This window comes from Schizosaccharomyces octosporus, assembly GCF_000150505.1.
Source record: "Schizosaccharomyces octosporus yFS286 unplaced genomic scaffold supercont6.3, whole genome shotgun sequence".
In the NCBI taxonomy this organism is placed as follows: domain Eukaryota; kingdom Fungi; phylum Ascomycota; class Schizosaccharomycetes; order Schizosaccharomycetales; family Schizosaccharomycetaceae; genus Schizosaccharomyces; species Schizosaccharomyces octosporus.
In genome coordinates, this window is record NW_013185621.1 from 1,550,402 (window position 1) to 1,576,471 (window position 26,070).

Here is a 26,070-nt window from a genome sequence, read left to right on the forward strand (position 1 = left end):
TAATGATCACTTAGTTGTTATGACGATAATTTTGCAAAATAATCAACCGATTCTAACTCAAAACTGTGCGGTGTAATCACATGTCTTTCATGATTTGTAGGGAACGAGTGATTGCCTTACCGTCAATGTTAAATTTCATTTACAGCATAGCAAGCACAAATCTTTCAACTGAACGATCCGACTTTTGTAGCCTAATGAATCAAATTGTCGTCTACTTAGAGAGTCAAATAAATGAATTGAAACACGAATTATCAGACTACAACTTCCATGCAGCCATGTAAACAGACGCAGATGGAACTGAACAAATTGCATTTTGAAGTAGGATATCCAGGAGAAATACCTTCATTTACACATTGTAAATGTCTACGGCCACACCTAGGCGAAAACACCAGTTCCCGTCCGATCACTGCAGTTAAGCGTCTGAGGGTCTCGTTAGTACTATGGTTGGAGACAACATGGGAATCCGGGATGCTGTAGGCTTTTTCTTCTTGATTTTTTTCCTCTGGTTTTGCTGCTCTTTTTGTCTTGCGTTATGTCAATCGGGATACTCTCACATTCGTAAAATCACCTACCATCGTGAACTAAATAGTTACGCATTTTAAGAATCAATATTAGTAACAATATTAAAAAAGAAAATAACTGTTTGGTTATTTTATGACTTTTAAGTTATTAGCGGTACTCGAGAGATGAACCATCGCATGTCTCCACTGACCTGCACGTTCTTTGGAATTCAGTAAAACTGAAAAAATAGGTCACGAAAAATCAGGGCCGACGTTTTCATCCAATTAATCAAGAAAAATGTCAGATAATCCTGTAGACTTAATACGTTCAACACTAGATGGATTCGAAATTGCACCTGATTTAAAAACCCTGTCTAAAATACAGGACTTGGGAGCACACATTGAAAGAACCAGGGAAGAAAAGATTGATGATTCAAGGAATATCTTAAAAGGTAATTTCAAGTTAAAAAACTGTAAATTTTTTGATCAACTAACGATGTAGCGTTATCGAGAAAACTTGAAATATCATCACAAGTAACTGAAGCATTGAAACAAGCAACCGAATCACCAGAACATGCAGAAGAAATCTTACAAAAAGACAGAGAGAAGTTCCAGCTGGCTAAGCAATTGAACGACACCGAGACAGAAATAATGAACTTGGAATCTCAATTGCAGAGAATGAAGGAACAGATTTTACAATTACAAAAGGAAGAGGAAAAAGAGGAAGATTTCCATCATTATGAGGATGATGCTGCTCTTTTGAGACTACGATTTTATCACTCTTTAGGCTTTGACTTGCAAAGTTTTGATGATATGGAACAGAGAAAAGTAATAGTCTGTAAGTTACTAGTGTAAAAATGTTAGATATCTTCTGAAAAGAAGATTCAATCTGTTCAACAGAAAGTACTAACGCGAATTTAGATACAAAAAACGATTTACGAACGGTGCAAATAAGCAACAAGTATACGCCTTTCTTTTATTCAAATTATTTATGGGATTTAATGAATGACGATGAGGGGAATGATTAATATAAGTTTATTGTATGATCTGTTTTGATTTCTTTATCCGTTGCTCCACAAACCGTACTGCAGTTATGAGCATCGCTGGTTTAATATCATATAGCTTTGCTACCACGGAAACCACACGAGAAGATATACTATCTGGGTCAGGTCGAGGTAAAAACATGGGCAAATATGGTTCATCTTTTAAAAGGATTGACCTAAGATTCGCTTCATTGGTTTTCACGAGCTTAAACGAACGAGCTGTATTGATTAAGTGATCGAAGTCCACATTGAAACTATCGGAGTTTTCTGCTTGATTAGCAGTGTCGGTCCGTTTTGAGGGAATTGAAAATAAATCAAGCATTCCCTGTGGAAGCTGATTTGGGTTGCCGTCATCAAGAAATTGCCTTAAATACCAATCTATGTAACCATCGATTTCTCTATCATCTAGATACTGTATTGAATATTCGTCCATTTCCATAAATGACTCTCGCTTGGTTTTTCGAAGACTCAAAACAGATTTCATCCACTTTTCCCAATCAGGAATTATCATGCTGTCTTCAGACTCACTAGACAAGCCTGATGTTGGTCTGTCAAATCCATATGAAATGTTTGCTGAAACCAATAGTGCTGCGAGAATCATTAACTCTGGACTTGTGGAAGTTTCTGAAGTAAATTCTGAATGAACATTAGTGCTGAATGAAGCTTCTGCTTGTCTGTGTGCTTCTCCTAAAGACATGGGAAGATTTAACGAGTTGATTAGTTGGATGACTGGAAGAAATAATTCTACGGGAAAAACAAAGAACTTGATAGTATCTAATAATATCAGAGATACGTTAATTGGAGGAAGTTGTATGCTATACCTTGGAATGAGTATTTGAAGAATAGTTGAAACGGCTCCCTGCAGACGATGGGTGGAAGGATAGTGGTATGGAACCAGCATACGAACGTAGTTAATAGGAAGTCGTTTTATGATTTGTGGCGGAATAACTTTAAAAGCTTTATAGTAAGGCAATAAGTCTGCACGAATCCACATTCGGATTTGATGAAGTGTAACGGGAAGGCGTAGCAAGAGACAAGAGATATAGATAAAGGCTTGAGAATATAGTAATTTCGGATATGATAAGTTTTGGTCTCTGTGAATATTTTTGCTTGCTTCTGACGTATTTGAAGTTTGAGTGTCTGGATCTTCCATATCCAAATCTGAGTCTGAGACCTCAAGAAGCGATAAGTCCTTATTCAAGGATGCATAACTAGAAGAAAATGATTCATATGCAAATGATAGATATAGTCCCCATAAATCACGGACTAATCCCTCGATAGTCGGAGGGAATTTCAAGTCAGAGACTAAAGCACTACATTGAGTTTGCAGAATCGTTTGGTAAACCTGAAAATACAAATCGCGACCAGCAGCTCCGTACAGAGGCTCCTCAGAATCAGCTGTATCGAATTGTTTACGAACAACCTTACGTTTTCTCGTTTGGAAGAAAGCACCTGAACCAGGTTCATCATCCTGTGCTATTTCCATTCCCTAATTTATAAGTATTTCTTCAAACTACCGTTGGACTTACATGTTGAATGTGACCTCGCCTGCAGACTGTTTGACCTTCATTCTTGAAATACCAAATGCATTTACAGTTTCGAATCGGGCAAGGGGGACCTTGAAACCAGTTACCATCCATTGTCCCAAGTCATGAAATTAAAAAAATATGTTACAATAGGTGAACAATTTTTCTTGAAATAATATCTTTTACTTCAATAAAATATCTTAGTAGAAATCATTCGAGACGCCTAAAAGAATCAAAAAAGCGAAAAATCCGGGTTGACTTATGATCAACAAGAATTATTGTTGGATAAAATTATATTAAAGCTTATTATTCCAAGCATAAGCTTGAAATATATTAAACAAAAAAGAAAAAAGCAAAGATAAGAAAAGAAAAGAAAGGGACGCTACGGCAGGAGATAATATCCAGTTAGTTCTTTTCCTGTAGGTTTTTCAAGTTCAGTAAGCCGATAAAATAGCAATAAAGGCAACTGTAACCGAAGCAGTCTGGTTTTGAGTTGGTTCGCTCTTACAACAAGATCGGATGTCCTTGTACTTCAAAATAAATGGAAATTTAGATACAGAAACTAAATCCATTACACAAGTAATGGATTAAGATGGATTAAGATTATGGAAAAGAATTAACAGGTTTTCGGAGCTTTCACGTTTACTATTATAGTAGTGACCACGTGAATTACAGAGTTGACTGGGGAACTAAACACACAGCCAACCAAACGATTTATCTACAGCTCGGGCTATTCTGTATAATACTAGACTCTACATGCTGTTTACGCTGTAATTACATAGCTTACGAGAACATAAAACGTTGCAAAACCTTTTTTAGATGTTTATACAATCTAAAAGTAAGAAATAACCTTTCCCAATCTAAGAAGAACCGCTAGGAGCTTCACGAACGGTGAGAGGAATTTCTTCACCCATGGCAGAAACGACAGAGACAATCAAGTCCTTGCCTTCCTCGAAACCTTCTTCAATTTGTTGACCAATTTCACCTTCGGGAATACGAACGTCGTCCTTAGTGCTACCATCGGAAGTCATGAGAGACAAGAAACCGTCATCAATGTCAACCAATTGGTAGTCATCACGCTTAACGACAGGAACTTCCATATTGTGGGTGGAAGGAGACACATCTTCGTACTTACGGCCAGTGAAAATGTCAATGGCGACAATGTTAACCTTGGCGTGACCGTGCTTACCGGTCTTGGAGGTAGACATTTCCACAATCTTGCAAGGACGGCCCTTGATGACAACGTGGCCGTTCTTACGCAAAGAAGAGCATTGGGTAGGGAAAGTCAAAGAGGCACCGGCCTCACCACCTTCAAAGTCGATCTGGTGTTCTTCTTCTGCCATTGTTAATTCGTGGTCTCTGTCAGTTGCCAAGTTACTGTTGTTGGTACTTGTTTTCCGTGACTATTTTTAGCCCTACCCTATGAAACCCTACCCCATCTTTAATGTGCGAAGAAAGCTTTGGAGTAAGAAATGTTGAGTTGCGTAAAGAGAAAATTGTGGATTACAATGTTGTTATGTCAAGGGTACATGTTAGATTGTGGAGTAACTTGCTTTCTACTTGTGCAGAGGTGAAGTCCGTCAACATAAATTCTTAAGGGAATGAATTCGGAACATTCAATTCATTTATTTGAGTAAATAAAGGATTATGCCACAGAATAATTGGGAGGAAGATGCTTTAACGAATGCCATCCAATTTGATGCATTAGAGAAAGTGCTACAGAAAGTTGTCGGTTCCCTTGAGAATTTCCAGGTAAACTTGGATGTCGCGACAGCAGATATTAATAAAGTAAGTCAGCGGTCGAGTGACATTCATGTTCGTCTGAATAATATGAAGAAGGTAGAGTCTGCTATGGGGGCCGAAATTGATACCGGTATTTTACCTCCTACATTAATAAAAACAATATGCACTGGCGATATGGATCATCCCAGTTGGGCAACCGCGTTGGAACAACTGGAGATTTACATTGGAGATGAAAAGAGCGTTGTCAATAACGAGAAGCTGATGCTTCTGTCTCAAGAGAGTAGTGGAGAACAGATGGAATTGTGTCAAAAGCTATGTTACAAAGCCATTGAGAGGATTCGAAATTACATTGTTGTTACGATTAAATTGTTTCGCCATGGTCTTGTTGATGTTGCTTCTATGAGGAAGCATCGTTTAATCGCTAAGAAAAGTTATTACTCGTTTCTCTCAAAGCATAATCCACAATTATCACTTGAGCTGCGGAAGGCTTATATAAACACCATGAGCTGGTATTACCACTATCATTTTTACCACTATTCTCTACTTTTATCCCGAGTCAACATTCATAAGGGTGAGCTAATTCGTCCCGAGGAAGATAGAAAAGGTTTTTTTATGCTTGGAAAAGGTTCAACACAGATCCAGTCAAGTCGGATGTTTTCACTTGACTTACGTTCCCAGAACTTTGATATTAATTCCGTCCTCATGGCTTCGACACTAAACCATATAGAATCGTCGCCTCAGTTTTTGGAACGTGTATACTTTTCATGGGAACTTGTGTTTACAGAACACGCAAGCGCCGAATATTCCTTCCTTGTGGAGTATTTTGAACTTTCTATGGATGAACAAAAAACTATATTTCAAACAATATTTGATGACACTTTACAGTTGTCTCAACAATATGTTTCAGACCTAATAAGTACAAGTCTTGATAGCATTTCGATTCTCAAGTGTATTAGATTTACTCAGGATCTTATTTTACAATCACAAAAAAATTTGGTTCCTGTTATAGAGCCTCACTATACGGCCATGATCATATTACTTTGGCCCCGTTTACAAACAATCATGGATTTACATTCTGAGTCATTGCAAAAGTGCCCTCTTCCTTCGAAACCCGACGACCTCGCCTCTACTCCTCATCCATTAACTCAAAGAGTTTCCGAATTACTGTACAGTCTCGCAACACTTAGCGCTAATTCTTTGGAAGCCGAACCTTTGACTCACAGTGTTTCTCGATTATCTCATGACTTTACTGCTTTACTTTATAGATTTTGTGAGGGCATGTCCGACAAACGGAAAAGGAATCGTTTTCTGTCAAACAACTTCACTCTCATTTCTACAGTTTTAAGTGGTGCCCATGGAAAACTGGCTTCTGACCAAAAACTATACTTCGAAGAACTTAATGACAAAGTAAACGACTAATGACAATATCCAATATCAAAGTATTAATAAAACGTATCTTCATTATTAGTATTATCGCCTGGAATATTCTTTAGCTAGTTATATATATATTTATATTTATGTGAAATTAGAATGCTTCCTGCTAACCTTGTATCAAGTGCCACAATATAAAAACTATTAAAGACTTTAAGCTTGATGCTCCTTCACAACCCTTAGGAACCCTGCAACACGGCCCATATCTACTTCTCCTTGTTGACCATCACTCTCTACTGCTTGCAATAAACTTTCAAGTAAAGAGTCAACCTTGGTCTCCTCAACACCTGTACATAAGGATACTACTCGACGGCATTTTGATTTGATATTAGCATTGCGACGGTGAAGAGTTTCAGCAAGAGCGTTAAGTCGAGCTTCGTTTCGTTCATAAGCAGCGATGCGAATCTTTAATTCAGTAACAGACGGTGTATTTTTAGAGTTCACCACGAAAGGCGCATCCGCATCAACAGTTTCAGTTAAACTGACTGAACTGAAGTTTTTGTCTAAAGCCAGCAACTCATTTTTCTGTTCATCAATTGATAGCTCTAAGTTCTTGCATCTCTGCTTCAACTCTGATAGCATAAGAGTATGAGTTTCTGACCGTCGCAATTGCTCTCGAAATTCTGCTAGCTTTCTTGTAGATTCTCTCAATTGGGCGTATGTGTTATCAATCATGGATTGCTTCGCAGCCATTTCATCTTGAAAATCTTTATCTAACGAAGTAATAACATCCGTGACCGAGGTAATAATATCTTTGCTTTTTTGCTGAGCGGGCATCACAAATTTTTCTTTTTCTATATTAGTGTTGGAAACATTGACAGTTTCCTTAATATCCTTTGCCTCATCATCACCAAAAATTCCAAAATCATAAACTGTTAAGCCTGCCCGATTAGGTATGCTTTTGGAAGCCCCTGCTTGTAGCAAAATATCCACAACAGTTTTATTTCCGATACGAGCTGCTATGTTAACAGCCGTATCACCATTTTTGTCTTGGTAATTTAAATATTTTTTAATGAATTCTTCTATTGTAAAGCCATTGCTTGGAGTGGCATGAGCGTCAGCCCATCTCAAAAGGGTCTCCAAATAGTATCTGGCTGCAGAGCCCCTTCCTTTGATTCCCGCCGTTAGACATATATGATGAACCACTGTACGACCTGCGTGATCGATGCAGTTTAGGGAAGGATAGAGCAGATCAAGCAACTCATGAAAAGACGACTGGTTTAAATGGTTAGTGACCATAACAGATCTCATTAAAGCGGTTTCTCCTGTTAAATTTCCACGTAGTGAATTCGCTTTCCTACTAATTAAGACATTTAACAGTGGCATCTTCGCGAGGGCAGCTGCCCAGTGTAGAGCAGCATGTCCTAGTTCGTCAATAGGAACGTCTAAATCCAAAAGATCTGTCAATTTGGATTCAACAAACTTAATGTCCGAGTTATTTAAGTCTAAGAATATTGAGGTTAAAACATCCTTAGAGGTATTATAGTCGTGCATAACATTCTGATCAAGGGGCGGTAGACTAGCGGTCAGTGTGGAAAATGATATCGGAAATTCAAGCTTTTCCTTTTTGAGATGAACTTCCTGTTGGGTAGATGGGAGGTATGCAGAAGGGAATGATGCAGGATACGAATAGCCAGGTGAATGCAGCTTGTGTCGCTTGATGCTGTTTTCAGGAGTGGTGATAGAAGAAGAGTCCAAAAGGTACATATTTGAGCGTTTTCCAGCTTTCTGTTCTTGTTTATTCATAAATGAAGGTGACGATATGTTTCCAGCATTATTAGAGGGTTTCCCAACCTTCGATAGATTATTATGGTTATGATTCCGTAAAGGTAACCTGTTTGAAAGATATGCTTCTTGAGGGTCCTTATCAGGATGTTCTGGGCTTTTTGACAATTTTGGAAATAAATCCAAGTTAAATGAAATTAAAGACTGTAGCATCTCGTAAACACCATATTTTTTCGCTGTTGAGACAGCTTTTCCAAAAGGAACCCAAACACCGTCAACATGAGGGTCTTTGATGTCGACGTTTTCGTATTCACCGTTCTCGATTATTTCATCCAATTCCGCTGCATTCTCAAGACTACTTGTTCCGGCAAGACGAAGAATTTGAGATATATTAAAGTGTGAATCAGAACACCGACGGAGAGCAACGTGTTCACCATATTGCAATTCGATATACCGAACACCAGACAATTCAATAGCGTTTAGCTCAACTACCTTTCCATCTCGTAAAACTTGAGAATTTATAGAAATCCTCAAATTCGGATTGTCGTTGTATGTATTTTTTGTTTCTTCTTTTGGCGTTCCGAAATGTTCATGGTTTCTTTCATATGAAAAAGAATCATTTCCTAGCTCGAATTGAGAGACGAAATTTGCAGATGTCATGATATATATACCACGAGACTTAAAATCTAAAGCGAGAATCGTGTTATTCTCTCGGAGTTTCCTTCGTACAACACGCTCATCCAACTTCCAAAAGACTCTAGTGTAACTCCTTGAGAAAATATAAAAGACGGTTCCACCTTTTTCCAAAAGTCTTCGTTTGGTTGTTATTAAGGGTTAAATCCTTTTATAATAAGTCTGAAGTGAAGGAAGTTTGGGTGAAGTGTTTGTTGTTTAGTTGTACCCTCTAGCTACTACGAACAACCGTGTTCGTTTTAACGATATATCCTTCATAGCATCTCGAAATCCAATTAAATATTTTCACTTTCCTCTTTTTTTTCAATAAACCTCATCATAAAATGTTTTTTTTAAGAGGTTTCTTCCTATAAGACATTTGCTACAAGTAATGAATTTTGAAAAATTTTCACTTGACTTTTAAGGAACCGATTCAATTATTTTCGGACATGTATATGTAAGGTTCATCTCTGATATCAATGATCTATTAGCTTATCCTTTTAAATTAAAGATAAACACGGTTTTTAAAGCCATTCCAAATGTTTACTAAATCGTAAACAAAGCGTTTAAGAGAGTATGTGACATCATCTTCGCGACGCGTTTGATGTTTGTTTACAATATGCATTAGGTGATATCTAAACAAAATATTCGAATATTGATGTTGTATATTATTTAGCTAATCGATCTAAACAAAAAAAAAATCTCAAAATTCGTATTATTTAAGGTAAACAACTTGAAACTTGCAAGACATATGTTTTACATTTGATGTCGTTGGGGAATGCTTAGTAGCATTTTGAGTTGTGCGATCTTCGCTCAAAGTCCTTAAGGAAGCGGATTTGAAGTCATTGTGATATCCTCGTATGCATGAACTATGAGACAATACTTTTTTGAAATATCTTCAAAGGATAGTTTGCACTATAAATAGATGAGCACCCATTTCTATTTCAGAGAATGCATGAGATTATATTGGTATTGTTGCACTATACCTGGATCGCCTCAGGTTATGCTTGAAGAGGAGGACTTCAGTAAATATATAACAAGTCTAGTGGACGTAGTGGACGGCACTGGTCACATCCATTCAGTGATAATTGACATTGCCTATATATGCTGAGAAGGAAGGTTACCTTTGTATCTCCACATATGTTAAACTGATCATACTTTTAGAAATTCATATCGTGGATATATAGGCTGGCAGATGCCTAGTAGTTCTAGTTCGCAAGGTACTTACTCATAAAACCTTTTTATTTAGGCTGTATAAACAGATTGCAGGAAAATTTTTGTAAGAAAATTCTAGTAATGATAGGAACGAAATCATGACTGAAAGAGTTGTTTCAACATGCTGAAGACCCAACAATTTTAAAGAGAAACTATTGACCTTTTTCGATGCGGGAAGAGAATAAATAAAGAAGGGACTGCTTAAAAAAGGAGGATCGTTTGATGGAAAGATCTTTATGAAACGAATAGAAATTCTAATGGATCAATCTTGGATATTTCATGAATGCAAGGATCACGATTTTTTTGGCGTTCATTCAAAGGAATCTGGACGTTGTGGAAGAAGAAACCGTCCGCAGGTGGAATTATGAAGCTTCATTCATTTAAATCAGGCACCCTGGTCGCTGGGATAACCAAGAACGGTGGGACAGTTCAAAAGGACGGTACTGTGATTTCGTGTTTTGTTATAGTGGTTTGGTTTTGTAATAAACTACTATCTATCCGTTACGTTCCAACCCCACTTAAAATCTGATCTGTACATTTCTCTTTTCTGCCTTCCACCAACAAAGAAATAGGAGACCTAGAATTTTTAAAATGGGTCTTGTTTCCTGTAAGAGTTGGCTATTATGGCTGATTTCAGTCTACTGCATCTTGCAAGTCAGTAGTGCTCATTTTCCTTATGATCTTGACTATCAGCATCGGATCAGTTTAGATTGTGAAAGTGTTAAAGTCAATTCAAACAATACTCATGCTTACTTTTCCTTTGATTCATTTGACAAGAATAACGCTGGACAAGCTGCTGTAACTTATTTTAATGCAAAGGATTGGGAATGTGCTTTAGGTTCCTTAGGAATTATGTGGCCTCACTCTGCATTTTCCTCTTCATTTAATGCAGGCAGATTTATAATGTCGGCTTATATTCCTCAGGAGAAGCGACATGAATTGACTGGATCATTTGTCTGCAACAAAACTTCGGTAACAAACGATGTAATATCATTCAACGAAACTTCTTACAAGGATAATTCTTTGAAGATAAATGACTCGGGTGTTTATTGTTTCGTTATGAGACCTTTGACAAGCTTGGGTTATAATATTGGTTCTTATGTTTACTATAGCGATTATAATTATACTGATTTTACCGGGCGTGAATCGTCTTTCTTAAGTGATCTAGATTTCACTCCATTAATTTTTACAGCTCTCTTATTTCTCCCAGCTTGTATTTGGATCTACTTACTCCGTTCCCAACCGGCGAAAGTATTGCCTATTCAGTACGGGTTATTAGTATATATTGTTGCTATAGCAATTGGAATCACTGTTGATGTTTGTGATGAGGAGCTCTACAATGGAATCAATTACCCGATTGAGCTCTTTATTCGTTGTCTACTACTTTTCCTTGCCTCTTTTGGTATTGGGGTTTGGCGACCGGTCCAGTTCGTTCAATCCAAATTCCTGTTTATGGCTATTGGTGGGTTCTCTATTTTACTTTTCTTCAACATTTTCAGTACAGTGATTGGTTTCATTCCTCTCCTAGTATTTAGTCAATGGCTTAATGGCTCCGTTTCCAACGTTATCTGCTTGGCTTCAATATTTGTACTTTATAAGGAACGGAATCAAGTAGATTTTAAATCTGAATGCTCGGCAAAGGTTTGTAAACGTTCTCTGACTTATTGCATCGTTGTTTTTGCTCTTCGTCCCATGTTTATATCGACAAGCTACTATAACACTTACTATCTACGTCAATATGGCTTTGTGTATTGGCTCCTTCGCTATATCGTTGAAATCATCATTCCTTGTTACATTTGGTATCCTTCCCAAAATGAGCAACTTGTGTACACAACAAGCATTGAAATTTAAGTCTTTCTTAACTATTATCTATATGCCTACAATTGTCCAATTTTTTTTGCTAAATTCCAAACATAAACTAATATCGTCACATTTTATTAGAATCCTTTTATCCAGAATAATATAATAATATAGTATTGCTTCATGAATCAACAGTAACGAACAAAAAGACAAAAAGAATATACACTGGCATAACTAGTGTATCTTTATTTTTATGTAAATGATTTGAAATCCTTGAGATAATCACAAACCAAAAATTACCAGTCTTTTGATAGCATCCTACAAACCTCCACAAACAATATACTCCGCCGTAAACATGATTTCTTCGAAAAGTATGTGTAGGATGTACCGAAAGTTGTGTGAGCCGTGGGACATCCTTCTTCATTTATGCTGATACCCTTAATGGATGATGAATCCTGAAATCGTCAGTCAATCCATGCCTGAAAGCAGAATAGATAAGCAGAAAGCAATCTTTAGTTCATAAAAAGAGTACCGTTTTTCAAAGTCAACCTCTGCCGATTAGTTCCGACGTTCTGAAACGCCGCCTAACGTCTAATAAATAAATCAAGTCTCACGCACGAAACAAAAATTAAATAATATTGAGCCAACTGAAAGAACCGTGAGCTTTCGACTAATCGAAATCAGTTTTTATAACTAAAGCATCTTTTCTCATGTCATCGTTACCGATGCGTCTCATTCGGGAAAATGGAAAAACAACAGCTATGATTTTTGCAGTTATTAAGCCAGTCGAAACTGGTCCAAATTTATTACTGTCGCTACAAAATTCACAGTTAGTAATATCCTTTAGTATCTTGCTTACATAGAATGAAACTGTTCATCACCTTCCACCCAAACATGCCCTTCCGGAATTGGTACGAATCTCGTACTTTTCGGGGGACGTGTTTTTACTAAATCATCTTCAACTGCAAGTATACGCTTAACAAGAAGCTTTTGAGGATCCTCTGGTGATCTAAAATAATGTTAGTACCCTAGAAGATATACATTTCACTCACCTTAATATAACAACATCCCCCCTTTCAAAACTTTTGTTCCATTTCCAGACAAGAACCTTGTCACGCTTTAAGAAATTTGTTTCCGGATTTAGTGTCGGTTTCATAGATCTGCCATCAATGCTTCCAATACTGAATATGTGTTGTTCAATGAATAAAAAAGCTGGTATCCATAGTGAAATTCCAAGAAAATTCCTTGCGAAGGTTAAAATAAATTGTTTTTTATTGGGCTGGAACTTCGGCATTGTTTGTTCCTATAGTAGCTAGTTTGAGTAATTTTCAACCTACAGAATCTATTATGGTTTACTCAAGTTGGAACCAATTTTTATTTTGAATGTATCTTGAAATGCGATTGCATTAAAAATGATGCTAAAATTGGGCTGGAGTATAAAAGGGAATAGTTGCTGGTATGCAGCGGTTACCTTCCATCGTGTAGGATAATTGAATAATTTGCTACACCTCATATCGCGCATTTGATGTTCAAAGTTAACAAATTAGTCTATTATACAAAACCTTTTAAAATTACCACTTTATTAACATAACCTCAAAAATTTAAACCCATTCATATACGCGTTTCTAAAGATTAATTTCTAACTCAAAAACGTCGTCCAACCAAGCTTTCAGCTACAAGGTTTAATTAGTAACGTTTCACACTCATAAACATAATATTGGAGACGTACCTCTGAGTAAGTAACTGACGCGCAGTCTAGTTCGTCCCTTGAAATTAACGCTACAGATTGACCGATTCCTGCGTCCAACTATTAAAACGTTAGATACCAAACGAAATTTAACAAATCCTGTATCTTACTTTTCCTAGTGTAGTCAAAACTTGACATAGATCAATAAGAGGGCATTGTTCTTCATCAACTTGATGAAATAAATAGTCACGCAGTAAATGTAACAAGTAGATTTTTCGATCTCGAAAGCCAGGCAATACCGCTGGTCTGTCATTGCAATCGGTGATATACATAAGCTTATATAGTATTTGAAAAAACCGTTTATGCTGTATGGTCTGTGCAAGTCGCCTTTCCATTGCGGCGTTTTCTAGGAAGGAAGCATCCATTACAGGAAGAAAATGAGCGGCATAATCTCTAAAAAAGCTGTCAATGTCTTTTTTCACAGGTTCTTCAGAGATAAAAAACAAGACTGCTTTGTAAAAATCACGCGAATAGGAATGATTGATATGTCTAGCAGCTTTAGACATGTCATCGTCCAAGCTTCCCGTAGCCAATTTAGCTATAATACGCCCAAAATCTTTTAAATCTTGTTGTTGTCGATTTTCGAGAGGAGGTTTAACCGGTACCGCCAACTCATAATCAGCACAACTATTAATTCGGATTCTATTCGCTTAGTATGTGCAAATAAAATGAAAACTTGCATACCTCTTTTCGCGGTTTACGAGTATTCTTGAAGGAGTCAAATGGTTACAAGCCAAACCATTTTTGTGTAAATGAGAAATAGCAATAGCCATTTGAAACATGTAATTCCATAGTTCTTTTTCATTTGGCATTATACGCTCAGTTTGAGATTTGTCAACTGCAGAGATACCGTCAAAGTACATTTCGGTTAAAGTAGAGCATCGTGGATGATAATCATACACAAGTATTAAAGCTATTAGTTAGCTCCATAGATAAAGTAAGTCTTACATTGATCATTAAAAGTATCGGAATTAAAGCCACTGTAAAAGGTGACAATATTTGGATGAAATATGCGCTGCAAACATTTAACTGTATTAGAATCCACAGGATTCGGACAGTCTATGTATTTAGTCAGTATGAAACATAATCAAAAGATCAATAACAATCATACCTTGTAACCTTCTTAAAACGTATGTGTTTTTATCAATCGTACATGTCGCTTGATATGTCCATACATTGAAGCCCAAGTCTTCCTTATAACGGTAAAGTTTTTTGTTTAAAGGTGATAAAGACGTGTAGTCTGAAACAACAGAGGGTAGTGCTTGCCAAAGTTAGCACCTCTCAGGAGTATATACATACCATGCAATGTCTGACGGGAGGCTTCACTATTCCGCTCAATTTCTTCTCTGATGTTATCTTCTATAAATAGATCATTTACATTTCTGTCGTAAGGGCGAAGAGTAGGTAGGGTAGACGGTTGAGGATTGTAAAGATGGTAACGTGTCTTAAGATATTCAGTTAGTATAACATTTCGTCACACCATCAACACTCACTAATTTAAACTGGTTTTGTTGAGTATAATAAGCATCATTCGAAAACATCCCATCTGCTCCAAGTATTCCTGGGTTTGCATATGGATTTATAGTCTGTTATTGTTAGAACGAAAAAAAAAATTTTTTTTTACATTTTTAGAAGAAGAGATAGCTAATGGGGTTCGGTCTCGAGAAAGAAACATAGGAGGTTCTTGGGTTTTAGGGACGAATACAGCAGCACTAGCAGCTTTAGCGGAAAGCGTTGACTTAGGTTGAAAAGATGCAGAAGCAGCATTTAGTTTTTTTCTAATCATTACATGTTAGTCTGGTCGCGAATTAGAGCTGACTAACTTACCTAGAAATAGACGGCTCCGGTGTACTGTTTTGGGGTAATAGCGGCTGAAAACGCGTAAGTTCATGTAAAACATAGGATCAAATATGACGATATCAAAAGGAACATACATTGTCATGACGGAACATACAACCACTTTCAGAATATCTACAACTTCCATAAAGCAGTATATTTCTGCATAAACTGCGCTTTGTCCGTAACGAAGCATCTACTGCTGTTAAAAACAAAATCCACTGTTTCATAATAGATGCGTACCTTTTGATTCACCTGCGAACGGATATTTAGGTGATGTTTGAATATTTTCTCCTACTTTTGGAGATCCATTTGAAGAATGAGGATCGTCCATTCCTGCCATAAAAAGGGAATTGTTATGTTTATTGTTTCGTGTTCCAGGCAGCTTCTATAAGCTTCAATAGTAGAAAATGACGCGTTTACAGAGATACGGTACAGTTCCGTAAATAAACAACAAAGTTATATTTCATGTAGTTTAGGAATCTGATTATCGTTGGAAATTGAAATTAGAATTAACGAAATAGTCTCTTCATTTTTAATAAATAAAATGACAATATGTAACTCAGTACCAATTCGGGATGGTTCGTGGCATTAAAGCTATATAAGGACCTGAGAGAAGTACCCCTTTCTCAAAAAGACGTATAACTTAGAGAATTAAAAATATTAGCAATTAAAGCCATTGATTGGTGAGGTTTTCGTGAAAAAATACGTGAAAACACCTATATTTCATTGAACACATATCTATATAGAAAAGGTATTTACTACTGTACTATGCAAAGGTTCGCTAGTAAACAGAAAAAGCCCAATGCAGCAAAAAAATATGTTTTTGGCTTTTCTAGTTTCTGGAGTCATATAATAATCCCAGTAAGCTACATTTAAACATGTACAATGTAGAATATTGATAGAAAAATTCACTTGCATCTCTTCATCAGTTTGCCGGAGTTCAAAGATAAATTATATGCAGGCTAATGACTACTTGCAAATCTCTTGAAATGAAAAGGGCTAAATCTTTTGAATTTCGTTACAAAAATTTGATTAACTTTGTACGTAGCACGTCGCAGTCTTAGATATTCTTTTGCTTTGAATTTTGAACTATAGTAATAAATAAGTTTTATTTATTTATTTTTTTAAGCATTGTTTTCTTTTGTAATTTCTCTTACTAGGTTTCACGATGAGTACTTTGTCAGTTCTTTAGAACGACTCACTATTTTTGTTTACGCCTAGGGACACCCACTTTCGAAGTTAACTTCCAACGTTTCCCCATATATAAATTGTTTAGTTAGTTATTAAAAGCGAATCTGGTTAACCATAAACTGTGTAAACCTGAAAAAAATCACCACATTTTCTAATGGTATTGTGCTTCTCTTAAAGTACGAGCCCATAAACTTATCATAATTTCTCCTACTGTGCGTTACCTTTCCTTTTTAAAGTGAATAGTTAAGAACTTGAAAGTGAACCTTTTAGGAAATGGGTTCTCTTGGGTCAGGCCCCTGGTTCACCAGGGAACTTGAGCATTCTCACAGACTGACTAGTGAGAAAACGAGGGAGTTTTCTTTCTTGGTTTCAGAAACTATGGATTGGCTTAATGAACACATGTTAGAAGTTTCGAAATTACGCTTAGAAGGGTACGTTCTAATATCATCAGCACATGTCTTTTATTAACTTGTGGATACAGAGACCTCTATACATTGGCTAAAACTCCCAATAAAATTAAAGAAAAGTATACTACTCCGAGGCTAAGTCCAGTTCGACGATGCGAGCTTCCAACGCCGAGAATGCAGTTATCGTCAATACAACAACAATTAGAAGAAGCTGCAGAAACAAAGGTCAAAGGAGAGTCTAGTTACCATCCAGAGGAAGAGAATGGACAATCTAATAATATACCAGAAGGTCCCCATCCTGAGTCAAAAACATCTGAAACTTATGAGAAAAGCGACCATATTTCTACCTTACCAAAATTACCCTCACTTATCCTTGATGCGAAGCCAGCGGATCTAGACCCTGAACATAAGGATACTGAAATGGATAAGGAAGCCAAAGGAAATGAATCAAAGCAAGTTCCTTCACCTTCAACTGCTCAGCAATTTACTGAATGGGATATCCCGCTTCGTGAACCTTCCCCATCTCCTACGAAGTCTACTGCTAGTTCAAATAAACCATTGCAAAATAGGCATCCTGCTTATTCTTTCGTTCATTTACCAAAACGAGAAGATATATTAAAACGCCCTGCCTCTCTCCAAAATAGAGCTGATTCAACCAATTCTTTTCTACATCAGCTAAATCGGCGATTAACAAAAGAGAACTCAACAGCCACGACTAATCCAGAGACGGAATTCACAAATACAAATAATCAGGTACCTCCAAAATCAAGTTCTTCTCTCGCTAGCCCTTCTAGACTAAAACGGTTCCTATCCTCTATTACTTTCGGGAACAAGGACGACTTAAATAAACAAGGAAATGAGCATTTTATAAATAATCAAACATCGTTGCCTAAACAAAACCCTCATAAGCGTTCCTCAGAAGTTGTTGCTACAGAAGATAATGCCCCTAAAAATACAACTAAGCAAAGGAAAACTTCTCCTGAGATGTCTTCTTCCAAAGAATTTATTATTGATAAGCAATTCTCTAAAAGCGTTGGTGTTCCTTCAAGATCGGAACAATCTGCAAGTGCTTTAGCCCATGATCATCCGTATCATGACGAACAGAAGATTGACAAACAAGCTGGAGACTATGTATCATTAACAGAAGATGAAGAAAGCCCCTTAAAAACTAAATCAAAATCTACACCAATGTTTGAGAGGGCTGAGAAACTTCGTCAACAAATTCAAGGTTTAGCCGGAAAACGGACAGAGGAACCTTCAACCCCTCCCGGAATGAGAAGACCTGTTAGTGTTGTTCTTGATGCTGCTAGGAACTCAGCTGCGAAAGATTTGCAACTTGCAAAACTAAAACTAGGAGGAACAATTCATGATTCGCCAAAAAATCCCAAAAAATCCCATGTTAAATCCGAAGTTCCAAAGATACCTTCTATAGCTCCATTTACAAAGCTATCAACTAAAAACTCTATGTCTCAACAGAAAGGTTCATTAATATCGTCCCATTCTAACCCAGATAAAGATACCCATGAGAATGCAGTGGAAGCACGCGACGAATTAAATAATGACTCTCATCCTAAGACACTAGAGAAATCATTTGACAATGCAAAAGAAACTCGTAAATTAACTGAAGCCGGATATTTGTCCACTCATAATCAACGACCTATGGCCATTCGTGTTGCTACAGCTTCTCAACGTGAATTGGAACAAACTGAAAGAAGAAAAGCTAAAGCTAAATTATCGTCATCTTTAATGCAAATGCAATCCGAACATAATAATACTGATAAAGATTTACTGGGAACCTCATCGTCTCTAAACACTAATTCTGATAATAATCGACGATTTATACCAATGCGTCAAATAAAGACTTCGAGTGTTACGAAACCTGAAAATCAATCAGAAGATCAGATTGAAACAAGAAAATCATTAGAAACGAATGTTAAAGATGAGTCCGTTCAGTCACAAGCACTACATAATGGTGATAAACCAGACAGACTGGGATCTAAACGTTTAGTGACAAGCACGGCAGGATCGAATTGGAATAATGCAATGATCAAAAGACAGGAAGAATCAAGACGACGTAAACTTATAGCAGAAGCAGCATCTTCTAAGTCTAAACCCGGGCTGACAAGAGTTATGTCAAAATCTGCGCTACGTCCGACTCGTGAATTAGTGGAAGATAAGTCTTTGGCTTTACATTACTCTCGTACCAAAAAAGTCGAAGGTGATACGGTCACGTCTGTACCAATTTCAGCCAGTAATCATAAGCTGAATGGTGAACTGCATGCTAATGATGATACTAAGGGATCACAATTTCAGCCATCTTTGTTAAACAAAGCTAACTTGAAGCCTCAGACCTTTAAGTCTTTGCGTCAAAATTTCCCTCCACCCACAAAACCTAGCACCGTGAAAGAAAAAGTTTCTATAACTACTACAACTTCTCTGGGCAATAAGAAGCCCATGAATTCTTCTTATGTTGATCCTCCAACTGACAGGAAATTATCTGGTTCTCAAAAACTGCAAAAGTCACCATTGCTCAAAACTCCCAAAACTAGCCAGCCTACCAATTATGGTTCGTATTCTCCCAATGGATCTTATGAACTACCTGATATTGATAGTGATTATTTAGATGAAAGTGATGATGAAGAAAGAAAGAAAAAGATAAACTTACCATCGTGGGCAGAATCACCAGAACTTCGCGAGCAATTGAAGCGACAGCAGAAGTGGGATCCGGATAAAATTTTTGGTTCCATAAAGCCTTTACATATGGATGAGTTATTCAAATCGAAAGATCGAAATAAGCTACGTTTTCGACCAAGGAGTTCATCCGCCGACTGGTCATCTCAGGATAGGCTAACTCAAGCGGAAATTGACAACTATAAACGGAATATGGGATATTTATAATTATCTAATTAGTTTTGGAGCCAGATTTGTACATCATTAGTTAAATGAGGTTAATTGATTCATGAGATTCACCTGAAAACCGAAGTTTTTATTTATATCTATATATATTTAATGCAAAATCAAGTTCTACTTACCCTAAGGAAAGGATTAAATTTTACTGAAACACAATAAAATAATGTAAAAAACTCGCATATGGCATTCATACGAGTCTTAAAGTGAATATTTTTCGCCCAATTTAGTCTTTCGATTTCACTTTACCATTTTCCAAAATTACCCACTTGATACATACGAATGGGATTGGCAACTAGCGTATAATTTCTTTCTTGATTTCTTCAGTGTTTATGACTTTGTAAGTTTGGTCAATAATAAGTTTGAGAAAGCCTTCATTGGCATGGAAGACTACGAAGTTTTTGATGTTGAGGACTTAAATGATTTTTTGGAAGAACTTGATAAACAAGAAAGCTCTTATAATAATAATGTAAATTCTGAAGTAGAAATTTATGGAATTACCTCAAATGTTGAATGGGACATTACCTCCATAGAACCTGATACTAGAGGTATGTATATGTTAGGAATTTGATTGAAAACGAATTGATTATGCTAACATTATTTCTCAATTTAGAAGAGGATATGTTTAGAAAAAAGACCTTGTACGATTTATTCCGAAAACGTCGGGGTTACCTAAATGTATGAAAATGAACTTAATTGAGCCTTTAGGTATATTTCTTGATAGGTGTTAACAAAAATATTACTAGGTTACCGATTTAGTATCACCATTATGGTGTGAGGTGCAACAGGAGTATTATTTGACCAAAAACTTAAAAAAGACCTCTCCCCAGATGACCAAAGGAAGCTCTGTACATCAACATCTCGAATACGAAACGACGCCGCCTACAGATCGTATCTTACTTGATAAAGCCTCAAAAGAAGAGCCTTGGGCTCTTAAAATTCTGAAGCAAATTGAAGGGCTTCATCAGTTATCGATGAATGGAATTACTCGTGAATTTCCCATTTGGGGGTTTTACAAAGATTCTCTCATTATGGGGATAATTGACGAAATTAGCCTTGGTCAGCAAGGAAAAGCTAGTAATGAACATAAAGATATCCGTGACTATTGGCATCCAGCTGCAAAAGATATTTATTTTACTGATAATAAAACCAGGTTCTCTAATACGAGACCAAGTGACTCCCAAGTCTATCAATCGAAGATACAAGTTATGTATTACGCTCATCTTTTTCTTCATTATTTTCCTTCATTGAACTTACAGTCTACTAAGCCTTTGTACGTTAAACCAAATGAACTAAATAAAGAAACAGAGAGAACATCTTGGTTTAGTTCGTTTTTTAAGTGCCTGAACTTGGATGGCCATAAAGATCTGGGCGAAAAGTTTTTGGAGCAGAGTATTCGGACAATACCAACCATTCCTGAAGATGAGTTTCGAAACAATAATTCACTGGATGGACTTTACAAATTATGTTCAAAAATCTCTCGGAGATTGCGTCTGAACATTTCCGATCAAAACTTGGGTATTGTAAGTATAGCTGAATGAGTTTGACGGTGTTAAAAATTAAGTCTGTCTTTACACTGTGATTTACTCAAATTTTTTTTATAATTACTTTTTTCTATTGATATTAACTAACACATATCAAGGCATATTGGAATCCCCAATCACAACAGCTTTTGTATGTTGAAAAATTTGATCATGAACCGATAGTCTTAGAAAATTGCTATAACCGGGAAAACTCATTCTGGCGGACCATGAGAGAGCCTATAGGCGTACCTCCTAACGAAGTTTTCAAATGTCGCAGTTGCGAATTTCGTGATGAATGTTGGTGGCTTCAGAAAAAGCAGACACTGCCCATTTCATATGAATAATAATTAAGAAACAGGACCGAGGAAGCATTAAGAAATTTTCATTAAATAATCGATACCTATCGTTCCATATGTCGCCAGCGTATCACTTTATGCTCATCCTGAGGTCATATGCACGAAGGGTATTGCCAATATTGGTAGACAATATTTGAGATCATATATGTGCTATGTATGAAAGAAACGTAAGTACTTTTTGATTTAAATACTTCAGAAATCATATTGGTACTAGCAGTTCATTCATTATCGCCATGAAGTTAGCTATCTGTTTTGTATTGAGCTTAATCACACTGGCATCTGCGCTGCCCTCTATTCCGTACCTTAATAAACGCTTGGCTGAAGCCGAGAATGTAACTCTGTACAATTCTACCAATACTGAAACGGCCCCTACTGTTCCTGTAGTATTGGATGTTGTGTTACTAAATGGTACTTCTTGGATTTCAACTCGTGAAAGGTTCTGGGCAGTCGAAAGTGGAGGAGACGAATTCGCCATTACTGATAGTTTGCACAGTTTGAGGTCTATTGACAATGTCCTCTGGAGCCCAATACTAGACCACATCGAGCGACCTCGACTTCTAGTATTGGATGAAGTAGCTAGCGAAAGTCTTTCTAAGGTTGCAAGTGATGTTTCCGGTATTTCCGCTTATTGGACTGAAGCTGGTAGTGATAGCAATGCTACGATATCTGGAAGTTTTTACCCGACAAACGTGACAACCAATTCATCTCTTGCTTGGAATACAACTTCTAATCAAACCAACACTTCTTCTACTTCTCTCCCGACTGAAGTAAATTCTTTGATTCTTACTTCCTTTGGATTAAGTGAGAGTTTCGTTAATCACTCAGCATCACGATTAGTAGTTGTAGGAGCTGCGAAACCGGCTTCAACGAATGTCTCTGTTTTGGATTCTTCCGAAAACCCAGTTTATCAAACATTAACTAATCAGAGTACTACTTCCATTCGCCGTGAGGTTCCCGTAGTTGACTCCAAGGTTATTGATGTATTTGGTTACAACTTTTATTTCTTGGCTTTAAGTTCCTCTATATCTTTTTTGAAGAGCTTTGCATTTTGCAATCAAACATCTGCCTTTTCATTGTTTCAGGATATTGCTTCATGCGGCTTATCAGGTCAATTGAGTTCTTCCTCTTGCTTTGACGGAAGTTATTATTCACTTTTCGGCCCCACCGGATATTTTGCAACAGGATTTGGAAGTTCAGCTGATGTTGTCGTGATTCAAAGTGAAACAAATTGCAATGCAACTGTTTCCGCTGCTGCTTCCAATACCACATACGTGAACGTGAACAGCTACGTTGATTTGACACCAACCTTGCTAACGAACAGCACATACAACTCGAATCTCACGAACAGTTCAATTCCCCCAATTCCCTATACTATCACCAATACCACCAGCAACGATACTACTGCCTTAAATAGTAGTAACTCTTCCGGTGTTGGACCTTTGGCATATTATGGATCTGGATTTTTGAACATTTCTGATTATTTGAATACCGAAGGCGATGGACATGTTATTTTGAAGGGATCGGGTGGATCTATCTTAGGTGATTTCTACATTATTAATTACACAAGTGTGGCCTTGGGAGACTACTTAATTCCACTTTGGTGGTAACGGAAATTAAACCGCATCCTGCTATTATTTATCTTCTGTCTAGCCGAGCATTTTGTCTTTTAATTAATATTGTACATCTTTATTGCACCTTAGTATAAAGACTATTAATAACATCTAGGCTACCAGATCAGATTACTGAAATTAATCAACACTTTTCAAAATCATTTGCTTTGTTTTCTGTAAATTTTTAATCGTGAAAATTGTAAAATTGTAAGGTGGAAAGGGTTTGCTATTACTGATATTACAACAGTGTACGTCCAAGATGCTCAACATAACAAATAACCTCATATCCATATGTTTTATGATGTGATTGACTTTCTATAACCTTGACGAGCATCAATGTTATCAGTTTCAGTAGAACGAGGAAGTGCAATCCATTTTGGATTTTCTCTGAAGAGACGCATAGCGTGGATGTAATCATCGCTGGCAGTGGTAAAGCGATGGTAAATACCAGCTGGTAAGATGATTAAGTCACCTTTTTCGACGAGTATACGAATCCACTTGTCATCAACCGAGCGTAAGTCGAAATAGCCTCTTCCATCCATAATAAGACGAATTTCTTCATCTTCGTGTAAGTGTTCTTCAAAGAACTTTTGAACCATGGAATTGTAACGTTCACCCAACTTAACACGGCTGACACTTACTTCATCGCGGCTTTTGAAGCCATACTTTGTCATCAATTCATCAGCAAACTCATACAAATCACCATCAGAATGTGAGCTGATCACCTTTGCGGCTGCTAACTGTGCTTCAGTGATAGGAATGCCGGAATCATTAGGCATCCTTTGGTCTCCTTCATCTTGAAATAGGTAAGCTCTCATAGTTCGAACTGCTCAAACGATTCAACGGAAATATCTCTGTAAAATAAATAGAATATATGAAGAATATTATTTCAAATAACAAGTTTATATACTGTTAAAAGAAGTAGTGAAGATTGAGTAGGGATCGGGATGATGCTGAACTTTGCTTTAGCAAAATTTTAGTCAGTGAGCTTCCCACAGCAATTACATGCCAGGTATCAAGCACGCAAGCATTTCATTATCAAGATTTTGATATTGAATAGAACTTTGAAAATAGAAGTTACGAATAAAGGAGCAATAAAAAAAAAAATTATACCTTCATAAGTCTCCTATGGAGTCGTTTTAATCCCAAGTTGCACATCCATTGAAGTAATTTACCTGAAAGTCAAAGATTAGAGCGTGCTACCTGTCTCTTTTTCATTTGAAGATATTATAAAATATATAACCTCCCTTAGATGCAGAGTTTTAACTTCTAGAAGAGCTATTGAGAGGGATTTTGAATATCATACAAAGAACTCCAAATATCCTTGAGTATACTTTTCCAATAAAGGCGATTTTGTAAAGCATATAAATAATTTTTATCTCATTTCTAAATAAGAAAGAGACAGTATACTTGGCTTTCGCAAACTATGATTTCCACGATAAGGTTCTTTCGTGTACCTTTTCGCACTGGACAACAAATCCATCTTCAGTCACTCAAGTCAATCCAAAAGAGAAACAAATTTCTTATAAATATCCATAGCTGCAGTGGCCAACCTTGGACGTCTCGCCAATTTGGATTGAACGCGATATTACAAGGACCAAAGACAAAAAAGCCATATCAATTGGAAAAGATAAATGAAGAAGACATTGAAGAACTCTTTGTTCGCGGGAGTGGGCCAGGAGGACAAAAAATAAATAAAACAAGTATAGTTTCACAACTAAAACATCTACCTACCGGTATCACTGTCCGGTGTCAAGAAACACGTTCGAGAGAACAGAATCGAAAAATAGCAAGGAAACGATTAGCGGAAAAAGTTGACGAGTTTAGACATGGAGAAAACAGTTTGTTGTCGTTAAGGGCACAAAAAGTTATCCAGAAAAAACGGAATCGTCAGAAAAAAAGCCGAAGAAAATACGGCCGCCAGACTGAGGGACAGCAGAGTGATCAGTCTCTTCGGGAATGCACAGACGAAGAACAGTGAGATAATGAAAGGTGAAAGCTTGTTTAGTCGTACAGAAAGAATTACGTGATGGGACTGCATACACTAGGGAGAAATGATTACTTTGGAAATCCTTCTTTCATGGACTTTAAGCATCAAGATCAAGCACCACGGATACGACGAGCAAGCTGCATATCGCGTTGCATAATTGTCACACGCTTGGCGTGAATAGCACAAAGATTCGTATCTTCGAACAAATGGACAAGAAAAGCTTCTGCAGCTTCTTGAAGACATTGTAAAGCTGTTGATTGCCAGCGAAGGCCGACATCTGTAGAAAAGTTGGCAACAAATTCGGATGAAATTTCACGAACGATTCGGGAAAACGGAAGACGTTGGATGAGCAGATCCGTTGTTCTCTGATACTTTCGAATTTCTCGGAGTGCCATTGTCCCCGGACGATATCTTTTTCGACGCGGATGAGGAATTGGGTCTCCTGGTTCAGCCATCAACGATTTTTTAGCCATTTCTGTTAATATTTGATGTTTTTCTACAAAAAAATAAATATGAGTGTAAGACCTCCGAGAACTGTGAAGATTTCAGTAGAAAACAAAGCTTTCGCGTCGCGTTTCTTTTCGCGACTGGTTTTAATAGAACAGGCACTTGTTGAAGTCTTTGAACAACTGCAAACTCAATAAATACTTTCTTTCACTAAAATCCAAATGTTGAAATGCCTTTAATAAAGCATTTTCAGCTTTTTATATCTGCTTTCTGGTTTGTTCAGGATACGGCCCCAAGTAAACAATACGATGTTCAAGTCATCCATACTCATGAGATTATTGACAACTCTCTAACGTGTTATTGCGTAAGTTAAGAAACCGCGTAGTAAATTTGTATAC

At 37.0% G+C, this 26,070-nt stretch overlaps 14 protein-coding genes and 1 non-coding gene across 15 annotated transcripts; 8 read left to right on the top strand and 7 right to left on the bottom strand.

Annotated features, from left to right (window-relative positions):
• The first annotated feature begins 237 nt into the window (after positions 1 to 237).
• SOCG_01241 (spindle pole body protein Spc24) lies at positions 238 to 3,275 on the top strand. The gene is made up of 3 exons (XM_013164196.1): positions 238 to 952; positions 1,003 to 1,338; positions 1,422 to 3,275. Exons 1-3 carry the CDS (start codon positions 799 to 801, stop codon positions 1,526 to 1,528), a joined length of 597 nt encoding a protein of 198 aa, XP_013019650.1. The 5' UTR covers positions 238 to 798; the 3' UTR covers positions 1,529 to 3,275.
• Positions 366 to 480, top strand: SOCG_16400. The gene has a single exon (XR_001203030.1). It is a non-coding gene; the product is annotated as a 5S ribosomal RNA (ribosomal RNA).
• On the bottom strand, positions 1,411 to 3,822 carry SOCG_01242 (RNA polymerase I upstream activation factor complex subunit Rrn7). Its single transcript, XM_013164197.1, has 2 exons — positions 3,073 to 3,822; positions 1,411 to 3,032 (listed from the first exon to the last, which is right to left on the bottom strand). Exons 1-2 carry the CDS (start codon positions 3,181 to 3,183, stop codon positions 1,536 to 1,538), a joined length of 1,608 nt encoding a protein of 535 aa, XP_013019651.1. The 5' UTR covers positions 3,184 to 3,822; the 3' UTR covers positions 1,411 to 1,535.
• SOCG_01243 (translation elongation factor eIF5A) lies at positions 3,778 to 4,468 on the bottom strand. The gene has a single exon (XM_013164198.1). It carries the CDS (start codon positions 4,410 to 4,412, stop codon positions 3,930 to 3,932), a length of 483 nt encoding a protein of 160 aa, XP_013019652.1. The 5' UTR covers positions 4,413 to 4,468; the 3' UTR covers positions 3,778 to 3,929.
• A 132-nt stretch (positions 4,469 to 4,600) lies between these two features.
• On the top strand, positions 4,601 to 9,054 carry SOCG_01244 (GARP complex subunit Vps52). The gene has a single exon (XM_013164199.1). The coding sequence runs from the start codon at positions 4,717 to 4,719 to the stop codon at positions 6,229 to 6,231; it is 1,515 nt and encodes a 504-aa protein (XP_013019653.1). The 5' UTR covers positions 4,601 to 4,716; the 3' UTR covers positions 6,232 to 9,054.
• Positions 6,272 to 8,876, bottom strand: SOCG_01245 (MBF transcription factor complex subunit Cdc10). Its single transcript, XM_013164200.1, has one exon. It carries the CDS (start codon positions 8,626 to 8,628, stop codon positions 6,397 to 6,399), a length of 2,232 nt encoding a protein of 743 aa, XP_013019654.1. The 5' UTR covers positions 8,629 to 8,876; the 3' UTR covers positions 6,272 to 6,396.
• A 445-nt stretch (positions 9,055 to 9,499) lies between the features above and the next one.
• On the top strand, positions 9,500 to 11,849 carry SOCG_01246 (uncharacterized protein). Its single transcript, XM_013164201.1, has one exon. It carries the CDS (start codon positions 10,447 to 10,449, stop codon positions 11,704 to 11,706), a length of 1,260 nt encoding a protein of 419 aa, XP_013019655.1. The 5' UTR covers positions 9,500 to 10,446; the 3' UTR covers positions 11,707 to 11,849.
• On the bottom strand, positions 11,690 to 13,176 carry SOCG_01247 (inner membrane peptidase complex catalytic subunit 2). Its single transcript, XM_013164202.1, has 3 exons — positions 12,708 to 13,176; positions 12,515 to 12,664; positions 11,690 to 12,470 (listed from the first exon to the last, which is right to left on the bottom strand). The coding sequence occupies exons 1-3, from the start codon at positions 12,947 to 12,949 to the stop codon at positions 12,326 to 12,328; spliced, it is 537 nt and encodes a 178-aa protein (XP_013019656.1). The 5' UTR covers positions 12,950 to 13,176; the 3' UTR covers positions 11,690 to 12,325.
• On the bottom strand, positions 13,120 to 15,676 carry SOCG_01248 (serine/threonine protein kinase). The gene is made up of 12 exons (XM_013164203.1): positions 15,482 to 15,676; positions 15,337 to 15,434; positions 15,230 to 15,273; positions 15,027 to 15,180; positions 14,896 to 14,988; positions 14,702 to 14,846; positions 14,514 to 14,663; positions 14,351 to 14,461; positions 14,087 to 14,315; positions 13,513 to 14,044; positions 13,385 to 13,462; positions 13,120 to 13,328 (listed from the first exon to the last, which is right to left on the bottom strand). Exons 1-12 carry the CDS (start codon positions 15,579 to 15,581, stop codon positions 13,281 to 13,283), a joined length of 1,782 nt encoding a protein of 593 aa, XP_013019657.1. The 5' UTR covers positions 15,582 to 15,676; the 3' UTR covers positions 13,120 to 13,280.
• A 739-nt stretch (positions 15,677 to 16,415) lies between these two features.
• Positions 16,416 to 19,949, top strand: SOCG_01249 (uncharacterized protein). Its single transcript, XM_013164204.1, has 2 exons — positions 16,416 to 16,863; positions 16,914 to 19,949. Exons 1-2 carry the CDS (start codon positions 16,706 to 16,708, stop codon positions 19,735 to 19,737), a joined length of 2,982 nt encoding a protein of 993 aa, XP_013019658.1. The 5' UTR covers positions 16,416 to 16,705; the 3' UTR covers positions 19,738 to 19,949.
• A 179-nt stretch (positions 19,950 to 20,128) lies between these two features.
• On the top strand, positions 20,129 to 21,613 carry SOCG_01250 (uncharacterized protein; the record flags this gene model as incomplete). Its single annotated transcript, XM_013164205.1, has 4 exons — positions 20,129 to 20,294; positions 20,360 to 20,424; positions 20,493 to 21,269; positions 21,389 to 21,613. The coding sequence occupies 4 exons, from the start codon at positions 20,129 to 20,131 to the stop codon at positions 21,611 to 21,613; spliced, it is 1,233 nt and encodes a 410-aa protein (XP_013019659.1).
• Positions 21,614 to 21,858: 245 nt separating this feature from the next.
• Positions 21,859 to 23,232, top strand: SOCG_01251 (uncharacterized protein; the record flags this gene model as incomplete). Its single annotated transcript, XM_013164206.1, has 1 exon — positions 21,859 to 23,232. One exon carries the CDS (start codon positions 21,859 to 21,861, stop codon positions 23,230 to 23,232), a length of 1,374 nt encoding a protein of 457 aa, XP_013019660.1.
• A 299-nt stretch (positions 23,233 to 23,531) lies between these two features.
• On the bottom strand, positions 23,532 to 24,053 carry SOCG_01252 (acireductone dioxygenase family protein; the record flags this gene model as incomplete). The annotated part of the gene is made up of 1 exon (XM_013164207.1): positions 23,532 to 24,053. One exon carries the CDS (start codon positions 24,051 to 24,053, stop codon positions 23,532 to 23,534), a length of 522 nt encoding a protein of 173 aa, XP_013019661.1.
• A 121-nt stretch (positions 24,054 to 24,174) lies between these two features.
• Positions 24,175 to 25,892, top strand: SOCG_01253 (peptide release factor). Its single transcript, XM_013164208.1, has one exon. The coding sequence runs from the start codon at positions 24,662 to 24,664 to the stop codon at positions 25,214 to 25,216; it is 555 nt and encodes a 184-aa protein (XP_013019662.1). The 5' UTR covers positions 24,175 to 24,661; the 3' UTR covers positions 25,217 to 25,892.
• Positions 25,336 to 25,698, bottom strand: SOCG_01254 (centromere-specific histone H3 CENP-A; the record flags this gene model as incomplete). Its single annotated transcript, XM_013164209.1, has 1 exon — positions 25,336 to 25,698. The coding sequence occupies one exon, from the start codon at positions 25,696 to 25,698 to the stop codon at positions 25,336 to 25,338; it is 363 nt and encodes a 120-aa protein (XP_013019663.1).
• Positions 25,893 to 26,070: the final 178 nt, after the last annotated feature.

Excerpts from the sequence above, each read along its gene's own strand:
- SOCG_01253 (XM_013164208.1), top strand. The coding sequence starts at position 24,662 with ATGATTTCCACGATAAGGTTCTTTCGTGTACCTTTTCGCACTGGACAA.
- SOCG_01245 (XM_013164200.1), bottom strand. The coding sequence starts at position 8,628 with ATGACATCTGCAAATTTCGTCTCTCAATTCGAGCTAGGAAATGATTCT.
- SOCG_01243 (XM_013164198.1), bottom strand. The coding sequence starts at position 4,412 with ATGGCAGAAGAAGAACACCAGATCGACTTTGAAGGTGGTGAGGCCGGT.
- SOCG_01246 (XM_013164201.1), top strand. The coding sequence starts at position 10,447 with ATGGGTCTTGTTTCCTGTAAGAGTTGGCTATTATGGCTGATTTCAGTC.
- SOCG_01242 (XM_013164197.1), bottom strand. The coding sequence starts at position 3,183 with ATGGATGGTAACTGGTTTCAAGGTCCCCCTTGCCCGATTCGAAACTGT. Across the intron at positions 3,033-3,072 it reads GGCGAGGTCACATTCAACAT|GGAATGGAAATAGCACAGGA; the intron begins GTAAGTCCAACG and ends CTTATAAATTAG.
- SOCG_01247 (XM_013164202.1), bottom strand. The coding sequence starts at position 12,949 with ATGCCGAAGTTCCAGCCCAATAAAAAACAATTTATTTTAACCTTCGCA. Across the intron at positions 12,665-12,707 it reads GGGGATGTTGTTATATTAAG|ATCACCAGAGGATCCTCAAA; the intron begins GTGAGTGAAATG and ends ACATTATTTTAG. Across the intron at positions 12,471-12,514 it reads GATGAACAGTTTCATTCTAT|CGACAGTAATAAATTTGGAC; the intron begins GTAAGCAAGATA and ends TGAATTTTGTAG.
- SOCG_01244 (XM_013164199.1), top strand. The coding sequence starts at position 4,717 with ATGCCACAGAATAATTGGGAGGAAGATGCTTTAACGAATGCCATCCAA.
- SOCG_01241 (XM_013164196.1), top strand. The coding sequence starts at position 799 with ATGTCAGATAATCCTGTAGACTTAATACGTTCAACACTAGATGGATTC. Across the intron at positions 953-1,002 it reads TTCAAGGAATATCTTAAAAG|CGTTATCGAGAAAACTTGAA; the intron begins GTAATTTCAAGT and ends CTAACGATGTAG. Across the intron at positions 1,339-1,421 it reads ACAGAGAAAAGTAATAGTCT|ATACAAAAAACGATTTACGA; the intron begins GTAAGTTACTAG and ends ACGCGAATTTAG.
- SOCG_01248 (XM_013164203.1), bottom strand. The coding sequence starts at position 15,581 with ATGGCAGGAATGGACGATCCTCATTCTTCAAATGGATCTCCAAAAGTA. Across the intron at positions 14,664-14,701 it reads CTCCCGTCAGACATTGCATG|CACTACCCTCTGTTGTTTCA; the intron begins GTATGTATATAC and ends AACTTTGGCAAG. Across the intron at positions 14,462-14,513 it reads CGTTTTAAGAAGGTTACAAG|ACTGTCCGAATCCTGTGGAT; the intron begins GTATGATTGTTA and ends CTAAATACATAG.
- SOCG_01249 (XM_013164204.1), top strand. The coding sequence starts at position 16,706 with ATGGGTTCTCTTGGGTCAGGCCCCTGGTTCACCAGGGAACTTGAGCAT. Across the intron at positions 16,864-16,913 it reads TCGAAATTACGCTTAGAAGG|AGACCTCTATACATTGGCTA; the intron begins GTACGTTCTAAT and ends TTGTGGATACAG.